The sequence below is a fragment of the Salarias fasciatus genome, chromosome 13 (genome assembly GCF_902148845.1).
Source record: "Salarias fasciatus chromosome 13, fSalaFa1.1, whole genome shotgun sequence".
NCBI lineage: Eukaryota > Metazoa > Chordata > Actinopteri > Blenniiformes > Blenniidae > Salarias > Salarias fasciatus.
In genome coordinates this window covers 16,441,213-16,453,373 of record NC_043757.1, presented here as the reverse complement: position 1 = coordinate 16,453,373, position 12,161 = coordinate 16,441,213, and the positions used below count along the sequence as shown (strand labels likewise).

General features: G+C 41.0%; 2 protein-coding genes and 1 long non-coding RNA gene across 6 annotated transcripts; 1 reads left to right on the top strand and 2 right to left on the bottom strand.

Moving 5' to 3' along the window:
- Nucleotides 1-359: 359 nt before the first annotated feature.
- On the bottom strand, nt 360-1,408 carry LOC115399334 (uncharacterized). The gene is made up of 3 exons (XR_003932641.1): nt 1,343-1,408; nt 1,119-1,226; nt 360-841 (listed from the first exon to the last, which is right to left on the bottom strand). It is a non-coding gene; the product is annotated as an uncharacterized LOC115399334 (long non-coding RNA).
- Nucleotides 1,409-3,075: 1,667 nt separating this feature from the next.
- Nucleotides 3,076-6,991, bottom strand: mettl18 (methyltransferase 18, RPL3 N3-histidine). 2 transcript variants are annotated; one of them, XM_030106628.1, is made up of 2 exons: nt 6,051-6,991; nt 3,076-4,170 (listed from the first exon to the last, which is right to left on the bottom strand). In XM_030106628.1, exons 1-2 carry the CDS (start codon nt 6,153-6,155, stop codon nt 3,220-3,222), a joined length of 1,056 nt encoding a protein of 351 aa, XP_029962488.1. In that variant the 5' UTR covers nt 6,156-6,991; the 3' UTR covers nt 3,076-3,219. The 2 variants fall into 2 exon arrangements, with proteins under 2 accessions (XP_029962488.1, XP_029962489.1); XM_030106629.1 differs by having other exon boundaries at nt 6,855-6,991.
- zdhhc16a (zDHHC palmitoyltransferase 16a) lies at nt 6,501-11,282 on the top strand. 3 transcript variants are annotated; one of them, XM_030106620.1, is made up of 12 exons: nt 6,501-6,630; nt 7,106-7,193; nt 7,486-7,743; nt 8,376-8,570; nt 8,659-8,747; nt 8,871-8,899; nt 9,013-9,146; nt 9,332-9,415; nt 9,528-9,613; nt 10,271-10,394; nt 10,490-10,560; nt 10,654-11,282. In XM_030106620.1, the coding sequence occupies exons 3-12, from the start codon at nt 7,510-7,512 to the stop codon at nt 10,754-10,756; spliced, it is 1,149 nt and encodes a 382-aa protein (XP_029962480.1). In that variant the 5' UTR covers nt 6,501-6,630; nt 7,106-7,193; nt 7,486-7,509; the 3' UTR covers nt 10,757-11,282. The 3 variants fall into 3 exon arrangements, with proteins under 3 accessions (XP_029962480.1, XP_029962479.1, XP_029962481.1); XM_030106619.1 differs by lacking the exon at nt 6,501-6,630 and having other exon boundaries at nt 7,007-7,193; XM_030106621.1 differs by lacking the exons at nt 6,501-6,630; nt 9,332-9,415 and having other exon boundaries at nt 7,007-7,193.
- The last annotated feature ends 879 nt before the right edge of the window (nt 11,283-12,161 follow it).

The window sequence follows — 12,161 nt, the reverse complement described above, 5'->3', positions numbered from 1 at the left end:
GAAGATAACCAGTGTCACATGTTGAGAAATGAGCGTCATGTAGAGGTTGTTAAGTCATTCGCCCCCGTTTCTCAAGAAGAGCAGGGTGATGATGTGACGATGTCAGCTCCACGTCTGCTTCGATTGAGCAAGAGGCCGTCATCGACGCAGCTAAGCTTCATTCTAAACAACGATCGATCACTGTCAGTGGACCACACAACTGTACATTAATTCATTTAGCCATTGTATGGAAGAAAAGATTCAGAGGTGTTTTCAAAGGATTAAATTTGAACAAGAAAACTTCCAGAGTACATTTATGTTTAATTGGAATCCATTCTTTGTTTGGACAGACACGATGGAGAGTTTCAGGGTCATCTGAGGAATCCAGCCATTTTTTTTTTTTTTTTTTTTAACTGAAGTATTCCTGGAAATGCTTCACAACCACTGAAATGAAAGCCAGCACACTGGGCTGATGCAAGCACAGAATCAAGGCATGAAATGACTCATCAGTTATAGCCGTACACTCCCAGGGAAGAACTTTGGGACAGTGCGATTAGTGACACACTGTCGGTCAATGTATCTTTGAACTCTACACAGTAAGTTTGATATTAACCGGCCAATGTTGTACCGTACAGAAGAAAAACAAAATCCCCTTTTTCAAGGTCTCGAGTCAATATTGACAGTGAGTGACATTACAATGAGAGAATTCCTCAGATATCTCATCAGCAGTGGTTTATTCATTATGTGTGTGGATTAGATACAACACGGTGCAATAAACTGTGTAAGGAAGGCCACACCTGAACATGTTCAGGAAACTCATATCTTTCCGGCAGTTGGAGTGGGAAACAACCGGTTTAACAGCCTGTTACAAGAAAAGAAAAATCCTATCAGGGCACGAACTGAGTCCTGAAGCCTTCACAAAATTACAAACAGCCTTCACTGACAGGTCGCATTGGTTGAATCAATACAGCAGGTTTAAGATCCTTCTTCTGCTAGTGCCCTGAAAATGTGGAAGTTACTTTCTCTTTGAATAAAATCTTCTTGCTTAAAAAATGCTATGAATACAATTCTATAAAAAGATACATTATCAGTTTTAAAAAGTGCCTTCATTACAGATGATAAAATGCTATAATACTTACCAGCATACTCACTTATATCAGTCGACAGGATCAATCTGTATCCAAAAACTGGATATATCATAAACAAACCTCCTCATAAGGCCTTACAGTCAGGGGTCTTTGATTCAGCTTTTGAAAAAAAAAAAAAAGTCTGAAAAAAAATCCCATTTAACAGAGAGATGCATTGGCTTTGAATCAGCGGCAAGTTTTTCCACCCTGTGAAGAGAAATCCCTCCCCAGTTCACCTGCACGTTCGGCTCACTCTCCCATGTCCTCCAAGTCCCAAGAAAGGATGCAGCGTACTGTCTGACATTCACAGCAAAGGAAGCTTAAATACCACCACCTTTCACATCACCCATCAGCCTCCCTCCTTTCTGTTTTTTCATACACTCCCTCTGTACGGTAAGCCTGACAGTCACTTCCCAGTAAGAAGGAAGCAGTGGGAGTGAAAAGCACGCCCCCTCAGTGAATCAACACATAATAGTTTCTGAGGAAAACCATTTGACTTGCCCTGCCCCCTGTTCCCATAAAGTAAGCAGGGGAAAGGCTGCGTCTGCTCGAGGAACCAGGAATTCCCCCAAAGGCCACGAACAGCTGTCGAGATGAGAGGCGATGACGAGGCAGACGCGCTGGACGTTTGCCTGAGGGTTAGGCAAACAGAAACCACGCTCGGTGTAATTTTATGAGCCGATTGAAACACAGCTCAAAACTACAGTAATATGCACCTAATAGGCCACTGGAAATCCTGTCCACGCACTGCAAGTGTGAAATGGCAGTCATTTTTGTGCCGGTATGCGATCTTTGTAGATACGTCTGTTTTTAATCACTCTAAATAATTATCAGCAGCCCATCTTGTGTCATGGAAACATAAGATATGATCCATCTTGTCTGAATATTTGTTTAGCTTGAGTCATTCATTTAGAGGAAGCCTGATAGGCAGTGTTACATGACAGTGAGACATTATTCCACCTCAACCCGATGAAACACAAGTGGAACAGCAGTTTAAATTAACATTACCGCAACTCATACAATCATTTGTTGGATATATTTTAATCGCTGTTAGTTTACAGTATAAAGATAAAATAGACAAGTCCTCAATTTGATTCTCAGAAAAAAAATATTTTCTTTCAGAACTTTTCACCAAACTAAGTCAATTAAAGCATCAAGACGATTAAATGAGATCTAATGACTTATTGTTGTGTGACACGAAAAAAAAGAGGCCTGATTAAACAGGCTCACATGACGGAACTGGAGCAGCAGCATGTTACATGTGAACCCTCCACAAATAAACCACACTGGTGTCTTGTGATATTTTAGGCACGGAATTAACTACTAAATTAAACACTTTCATTGTTCAGAGAACTCATAAAACCTGATTTCCTCATCTACTGTCATGAGTCAGGTCAGATACGAGAAACATGCCTGAGCCTGATGCACACTTTTTCAGAATGAGCCGCGTCAGATTGTCTGTTTAGTTCCTTGATTGAGGCAGAAAGGGGATTCCAGGTTGTGTTGGCGAAATTAGAGCACAGTTCCTTTTTTGTACTTGTAATAATATTTTCCGGGGTGTATATGCACCAGTGTCACGACTTGTTTGTAATGGAGCGCACCCAGATCACATAGTGCATTTAAGTGTGATGAAACCAGCAGAATAGGAGGTACAGGGACCCCACAGAGTCCCACTATTGATGTGCAGTGACTCTAGAATCCACTTTCAAACTACATCCTTAGGCTGGTGGGATAAGTTGCAATTGACATTTTGAGCTGGACTTCAGAAACAAGCCTGGCTTTCATGCTGGTGTTTGAACACTGGGGAAATCACTCGCAAAGGTCACTGAGCCCATTTCCTTTCTTTCCTCCACATGCATCTAAAGACCTGTAACAGCCTCTTTCAACTGCACTTCAGTTACTGGCAGACATATTCAAATTTCTATATAGGAGTTGAAAATAGGTGCAGTTTAACCAGGGTGCAAATAAAAGATGTGGCAGCTTTTTATTTTCGCTCTTCCTCTTTCTGGTACATTTCAAATTGCTTTGACCAGCAATCCTCACACCAAACACTGAAATACAATCCAAAATATCACTGGATTAAATCAGTCTGATCAGACAACAGAGCCCTTATTCAAGTGTCCTTTGGCTTTTTAATTCTCAGGACCACAACATGTCTCTGAAGCCCTTCTTCTCCGTCCCACAGGTGACTCAGAGAGAAAATCCCCCTCTCCTCCACGAAGGTCTCAAACAGATGCAGTCCTCCCCCGACACCGAAGTAGTGGGACTTAGTGGCGAGGTAGATCAGTCCATCCGGCGCCAGCAGTTGGTGGAGGGTTTCATGGAGCACGGGGTAATAAGCTGTGTTATAGATAGTTTCTGATGTTAGGATAATGTTGTATTTGAGTGAGGGGTTTTTCTTCAGAACCAGAGTGAGGAAAGTGCTCCAATCACCAGAGAAGAATTGACACCTGTTTAGGAGGAGATTCTGTGACAAGTCTGTGGCTCTTTTCTTCATCGGTGGGTTGCCATCTTCCTCCTCCTCCTTCCCTTTAGCTTTCTTTTTAAAGACATCTTCTCTCTGTTTTTCCCCTTCCTTATCATCTTCACTGTCTTCATCATCCTCTTGGCAGTTTAGCATTACATTTGGCACGGTGAGCTGCTCAATGACTGTGCTGTTATAATCTTGGAAGTGGACCTGCTTGGCTCCTCTCTTCAGAGCCAGTATTCCCAAGAGCCCGGCGCCACAGCCCAAATCCAAGACTGTCTTCCCTCCAAAGGTCTCTCCGTCTTTCTCAATCACCTCCAGGAGGTCGTAAGTGCACTCCCACACTTTGAGGCCTCCTTCGTACACACCAGAGATCAGATCGGACCTCTGCTCCGCCGTGCGACTGAGAATTTTTTCGCAATCTTCCCTGTCCGAGGCCGTCTTCTCAAAAACTGTCTCATTGAGGAAATGGAGAGGAGGAAGAGTTCCAATGGTTACAGTCTCAGAAATGGCATCCATGAGAACGTGCGGGTCTGATGGAGGGAAGTGCTCTGTGGCCTCTTTAACTGGCTCTGATGGTTTCATTTTATTCTCAGTCTGAAAGACAAAACAACAGCATGCATGATTATAGATTAAAATCACTATATTAGCTACAGATGTGAGCTCAGTGAATGGTGGGGGGTGGATAATATCAAGGTTGAGAAATCTGGCAGGAGTTTAGAAATCAAATGCCAAAATGCAGTTTTGTAGAACATCCACATTTTAATCAAACAAAGGTATCTCTATTTGATTCTTGATTGTGATTTCTGTGCGTCAGTGGTAAGTGGGACGGGTGCAGTATGGTGAAAACCTCTACTGTAGGTGATCAACTAAATGAAGAACACACAAGTATTACTACCGTAATTATTGAAGTGATCACAGAAAAACCTTTTACAGCTTTTGTCATGCTGCTCTTACTTAAGTCTTACTGAGTAATAATTAGTGAGGAAGTTGAAGGAAGACAAAAATAGTGAGTAGATCAAGTGATTTGGGAACATTTATCTATGAAGTGATTATTGTGAAATCCATGATCGTTCAGCCAAAGGAAATTTCTTAAACATAAAGTAACAGAATGTTTTGATAAAAAGTGAACTGTTAAAACCATTGTGGGTTTGATACCATGCATAATTAGTTTCATGATCCTCTAAACTCAGTAGCAAGTTAATCATCAAGCACAATACTGCCACAAGTCATATGACTCATTGCATAACTGAAACACTTCACTATTGTCATGTGTAAGAAGGTGGATCGACGCATTCGCACAGTCACCAGAGCAGGATGCTTCAGTCAAAAAAGTCTGGGTAAAGTTTGCTGAATGTCTCAGACCATTGTCTTCGCACAGACTGACTGACTGAACGAACTTGGATGATTTCCACTGTGACGTCAAAGCTCATGAGAATGAAGACGATCAACCTATGCTCTCTAGTGGATAGACATTTAATATAATAACATACATTACTTATCGACTATGAGAGCCACCCATGCAATGTTTGAATGTGAATTTACCTTGATGGTAAAAGGAGGGATAATATCTTAGCATTTAATTAACATGGTTCAGTTTTAAATCACAAATTAATTGGAAAATATGAAATAATACATATTACAATTAAACAATAAGTGTGTGTGGAAAGGATGAGACATTGATAAGGTATTCATTGCTTCAAAATAATGGATCAAGGGACAGAAAAAAATGTCAACAATTATTAAAATTTATCAAACAACTAAAAACCCAACAAGCATGACTCATTGGTTCTTAACATTTCATTTCACTAATATACTGTTTAAATTCTATTTTATAATGCAGCTTAAATCAGACTTTCAGCAGATTAAGCCTTAAAATCAGAAGGGGGGATAATTACTTCTAAACTTTGGTCTGGAAAGTGCAGTATTTATGAGCAAGCCCTCATTCATTCCCTCTAGTGGTATTTCTTTGCAAGTGTCAGGGAATTCTTACAGTTTCTTTGATTAAGTGGAAGTGTAGTTTGATCTGTCCTGATCTTCAGCAGTGTTTAAACTCCAGGTGGATTCATGAAGGAAACTGAAAACCCTCTACCTCACATAATATAAGAGCCCATATTAAATGAAGGAAACGACTGTTTTAGTATCCGTTTAAACTATTGTACATATCTTATATAACATATTGCGATATTATCCTGATCATAATTGTGCATATGCAGTAATGCGTTGATAACTGAAGAATTTAAGTTGCAATGAAGCAAGATAATACGCAGATAATACGATACTAAAGTGTGTCTTAGCCAAGCACAGCCCCAAAACACTGATTTGAAAATAAAGTTATAGGTTTGCATACATGCAATCACATTTTTCAACATGCATTTTCCAAACGAACAAACATTGCACGCAGAATTAAACCAAACTTATTGAATTAGCTCTTCTGAGAACTCAAGAGTAACAGCAGATATCAAAGCATTACTCACAGGTAGAGCTGCTCTACTTTTCTCTTCATTTTTCTCTCCCGTTCCATCCTCTTCGTCGGCCTGTGCTTTTTGTGCAGGAAGGTCGAAATTAAAACAAAACGACATAGTGACTGACAGAAGCTGAAAGGCTGATTGTGAGGTGCGGAGGGTTAATACGGACTCCACATGGCAGACTCGTGCACAAATGTAGCCTAGCTTAGCCTAGCCTAGCCTAGGTGCTGCATGATACAACTTCATTTCCCACAATTCCACTCGTCAACCAATCCATTTTTTTTAAAGTAAAGAAAATATGTGGACGATTTAACATGAATATTAGAAACAATTATGAATCGTTTCTACAACCACTTTGAAAATATGGACAAAATAATTAAAAATGTTATATTTGAAATTTCTGGTTCAAGCTATCGTGAGATCTTTCTCGAGCGCATGCGCAGAAGCTGCAGTTTGGAAGCCAGCTCTGCTGTCACAGGTCCCTGATCCTGCTTCTCTACGCTGATAATGTCCCATAAAATCTACACCACCGTTTGAAAAATGTCGACAAGAGAGGAGAGCTCGGCTTTTTCCCCGTCTTCACACAGCAGTGAGTATTACCTTACGAGTGGGAAACACCACAGGGCGCAGCCTCGGATGTTTGGATTGGAAAACAAGTGTGTGTGTGACATCCAAACAAAAAGGATTAAGGAACGCTATGATTCAGCTGGCTTATTTACAATTCCCAGCACCGTGCATAGCACGGGCTAAACTGAATTAAATGTGTTTTTAATGGGGCGGCAGCAGGAGCGGTGGAGGTGGACTTTGACCAACCTGATGGAGAGGAGCTGCCGTTGCTCTTGAAGCCATCCTCTCTTCCAGGGCTGCTGCTGCTCCTCCTGCCCCCTCATGGAGCTCCTCACAACCTCCTCCCAGGCTCCACCCTGTCTGGAATGCAGCAAAGCAAGACTGCTATGTACTCATTGAATTTTGACACATGTCATAAACGGGCGGTTGTGTGATCACCTCCAGACATGCCAGTATTACGCTCCTGCTAATGCCTTTCCCACCTTTCTGAGCTGCAGCTGTGCCTGAAGAGGTTCAAGTGTGGAAGAAATCAGACCAGTAAGGGGACCTGGACCTGTATTCAACAGTCTGTAGGATCAGGATTTGGTGAGTGTCATATCTGGACTTGACCGAGACTCACTGTTGTGGATGGATTTCGTGTTTATGTCTGAAGTAATACCTATTAATATCCTTAAGTCATTCTTTCTCTGTCTTTAGTCTAGTTTTTAAACCATTTATCCCTGTTTGGCCAGATGACAATTAATTTATATAGAGTAATTTCCTTACAGACAGTTGAATTGATCTACTGTGTGATGTTACATTTAAAAAAAAAAAATCTGCATTCCTTCATTTGTTTTAAGGTGTTGGGCTCACTTCTACCTTCTTATCTCCTCTTCAGGTTCATGTACACCACAAATGTAGGATGAAGTGGTGTCCCGGCTCAGTGATCCACCTGCTGCGGTGTGTGCGGCTCCGCTCTTGTGGCAGGAGAGGAAAGAGCAGGCTGCCTCCATGGATTAGGAAGATATGGGCTTACATGAGGCTGCTGCTGCAGTCACTGTGCTTCAACTCCCTCACCAACTCAGATGTGGTTTTCGACTCACTCTTTGAGCCCATTTTTTGGACTGTGGAATATGTCACCCGCTGGTTTGGAGTGGTGAGTGAGGCGTTGTTTTGTGCAGTCAAGTAATTTGCAAGTGTGCACATTTTGCAGATGGTTGATTTAAAAAAAAAGTTATGAAATTAACGTCAGCATTTTCTTTGTCAAAATATGATCTTATCTTCGTCAACTCATAAACAGGAGTGAACATAATATGTTTAATGTTTATAGTAAACACTAAACAGTTATAGACTTTTCAGGTGAACATCAGTGCTGATGGAAAATGAACACTCCTGTTATTAACTTGCAGAGCCTGTTTTGACAGCAATTTCTTTAAATTGCTTTAGCTGTTGCTGCAGATTAAAGATTAGCTGAACCCTGGGAGGAATTCCATCTTGGTTTTATCTTTGCATCACTTAAACAGCGAACACATTGCATGGAGCTAATCTGTCTTTTAGAAACGTCATGCTGCAGACCCTCCAAATGCTTGTGGCATTCATAGTCGTAGATATAAATTGTATCAGCGTCACCAGCCTCACGGAGGTGTTATTCCAAAATACCTCTGAGAGCATCCTCAGAACTAAATTGACTTTGAGACAATGTGCTTTCACTTCTCATATGACCGAAGGGGTTAGAATTTACAGTTGTCTTTCTGCTACTGTCTGATTCTTGTCCCTTTTGGTTGTCAGGTGTTTGTAGTTCTGGTGGTGATTCTGATCAGCTCCATTGTAGTCATAGCCTACATTGTCCTCCTGCCGCTGATCCTCAACACCTACTCTCCTGCATGGATTGCTTGGCATGTGTGTTACGGCCACTGGAACCTCGTCATGATCGCCTTCCATTACTACAAAGCAACCAAGACTTCTCCTGGGTTTCTCCCTAAGGTAAGGATATTGGATTTAAGTTTCTAATCCTAGATTCAATGTTTTGAGAATCCAGCCTGTGGATGAGAAAATATTTTCTTTCTTGCAGGAAATCTCTGACACACCCTTTGTCTCAGTTTGCAAGAAGTGCATCTTGCCTAAACCAGCGAGAACACACCACTGTGGTATCTGTAACCGGTGAGTTCATCATCAGTTTGTCTGTCCAACATCACAGTTGTGTATACCTCCGTAAACTGCAGATGCACTTGCAGATCTTGTTATTCTTGTTACTAGACCAAATTGTTGCTTTTTCCCTCACAGGTGTATTTTGAAAATGGACCATCATTGTCGTATCCTTTGCACAACGTCTGTTCCAAGTAAAAATTGAAGGAAAAAAAAAAAAAACATTTAAAGTTTCCACAAAAGTGCATCAGTGTGGCTCTCCTTAACATCACTGTGCCAGCCTGGCTAAATAACTGCGTGGGCCATTTCAATCACCGCTACTTTTTCTCCTTCTGTCTCTTCATGACCCTGGGCTGTGTTTACTGCAGCATCAGTGGCAGAAACCTGTTCATAGATGCGTACAATGCTCTGGAGGTGAGATCGCTGAACTGCTGTTGTTTCTTGTTCTGCTTGGCTTGTTTGTCCCTGTTAGATCTTGCATTTTCACTCTCCTTCCTGGTTGTGGTGTGTTTTATTTTGTGTGTGGGGCTTCACTTGCTGACGTGGCCTTTGTTTCTTGTCTTTAACGCTCGGGTTGTGAATTGGGGCTGCTCCTTTAGCGCTTTAAGCATATGGATATGGAAAAACCAGGGATACCAGTAACTGGAATGGGGGTTCTGTTAGGACTTCTTCCTCCTGGTCAGGTACAGTCTTGACAGAATGTTTTTCAGTCACCTGACAACTTAAGCTCATCTTTTTTAGCTTCATTTCTTGTGTCTGGTAATTGTGTAATATTTGCTTCTTATTTTTGCCTAGAGTACTTTTCAGACAGCTCCACCACCATACACATTCAAGGATAAAATGATTCATAAGAGCATCATCTACATGTGGGTCCTCACCAGGTAAGACACGGGTTCGATATTACTGTTTGATAATGGATGTAACCACTCTTTATATACTGGATCAATGCCAACGAGTGCATGTGAGGATATTAAGCTGTCTATTTTGAGCATTTTTGTGATCTGATTTATTAACCGATAAAGCAGAAGGCATGAACGAGCTACACACAGATTAGACAACAATCAATAACTACTTCAAGTATTTTACTTTCATTGATTACAAATGTGTCTGAAGTATTCCAGGATGCCACATGAAGACATTTTTGTGAATCAATTTTCATCATTTTAGAACTGAATGGGAAAATTTCCCCAGGAATTTAATCCAAGCAATGAAGGTTTTAGCATATTTAACATATTTTTAATTTATTTTACACAAACTGAAATAGTTGCCTTTTCTTACAAGTCATAAAACTCAAAATACAGTATCTAAATATCTTTTCCCCATTTTTTTCATTTTTTCTAACCAAGTAATTCAAAGTTCAAACAATGTTTAATAAATGATCAAATCAATTTTTTTTTTTAGGTGCACTTCTATAATGTACATGTGTTTTGTTCATAGAAACTCTATAAATGCTTTTATTTACATTGGGGATTGTGATAGGATCGTCGGCCTTTATCAACCGGCCAGTGAATGAAATGAAAGGTGATTTGTTCTCTCAGCACAGCGGGATTGTCTCTGGGAGCTTTGACCATTTGGCACGCGGTGCTCATATCCAGAGGCGAGACCAGCATTGAAAAGCATACAAACAAAAGCGAAACAAAGCGAATGGCCCAAAAGGGAAGGGTAAGCACTCAAAAGAAGGAAGACTTTTTGGTTTACATGGTCGTGGCCTTGGCGGCGTTTTTAACTGCTCCTCCTCTTTTTTCTTTAATGGTCAGGTGTACAGAAATCCTTTTCACTACGGAAGGCTGAATAACTGGAAAATCTTCCTCGGCGTGGAGAAGAGAAGGTGTGTTTAACTGAGGTTTTTTTGTGCAAGTATTTGTGTGTGTTCATCTCTGCCTTGTTCGTTTGGTGACTGACTCGCCTCTTTTGTTTGCAGTCACTGGGTGACGCGGGTTCTTCTTCCTTCTGGACACCCGCCATACGGCGACGGCTTAACATGGAACATCTTCTCAGTTCACAATGACCTGATACCTGTATGACAAAACTCACTTTAGGCAGATTTACTGCCTAATTTGTCAATCCTCTGCTCTGTCAACCTCCTTCATCCAGTTGGATAAAAGAACCCTTCAAGACATGAGTTCTTTCCAGCCTCCAGTACCTCAAAAACCTGCTGAGACGTAGCTCCTCCTTCTGCAATCTGCATTTTCCAGCAGTGCAAAGTGTAGTGAATTCTTCATTGTCTGCCGGGTTTTTACACGTTTCTGTAAACTGGTTTTACTTGACGACAAACCTTGTGCTATCATGGGTTTGATATTTTTCTAAGACATTGAGCTATCTGATAAATCAAACTATATGAACTTGTGTATTTTTTTTTTGGAATCTCTTAAAGAAAAAGCTCTTCAGTTGGCAACACAGTGGTCCATCTTCATACCTTATTCATCATCTACCAGTTCTGTACTGCAGTCTAATATCATTTGTTTCTCACATTCATTGGAAAATGACAGTATCATGAAAACATGTTGTTTGTTTTTTGTATCTGTTAAGTTAATAAAACTTTATACCTTGTTTTTTTCAATATTTGTACTCTCTCAGAATTCAGATTTCACTGTGGTGTGAATCGCTGTAAACAAATGAATTACTTTTCAGTGTGAAATGATCAGAAATACATTTTCGGGCACACTTGATACCTGCTTTTCGGTTTGTTTAACGAAGGATCGCTTGACAATGTGCAGACAAGCGACAGCACCGAGGTTATGTCACCGTATTACGTGGCGAGGCCCAGACACATGCTGCTGCCAGTGGAGGATTAAATGATATCCATGCCAGATTTGATCTGCAGAGTCACTAGAATACATGGCATCACAAACAGGCAATCAGAGCAGTAGAAATTTAATGGAGTTCAAACAAAGCATTCCCCCCCCCCCCCCTTTAAGACATTGGGCATTATGAATAAGTCATTTGATTCACTGACTCAGTAACTGAAGGGTGCCCGAGTCCCAAAAGGTGGGCATAAAGAAACTAAAGGTTGCCAGATGAAGAGGGATAAGATTAAAGGCTGATGCCAGATTTCAGTCTGACTCTTAACTCTCTTTAACCCGACCACTGCTCATCACACCAGCCCACGCTCCGGCTGCAAACACACCTTCCAGTGTTTAACTATCCAGCAGATGTCAGTGTTCAACCTGCCATTCTCACCACTCATTGTTCATATGCTACAATTTCCTGTTCTTATTCACTTGGTTCTGGTTCAAGTGTAACATATGGTCGTCTTTTGCTTGGGTGGCTGTATGCTGCAGTGGCATGCTGTGGGGAGTTCTTGGCTTTGAAGGTGTATGTTAGGCGGGGCATATCGTGCCTGGTACAACTACTTCTATACCCTGAGTCATCGTGTTCTAATTTTAATTCAAACTGCCATTTTTTTCACATACTCAAACCCAACCCAGA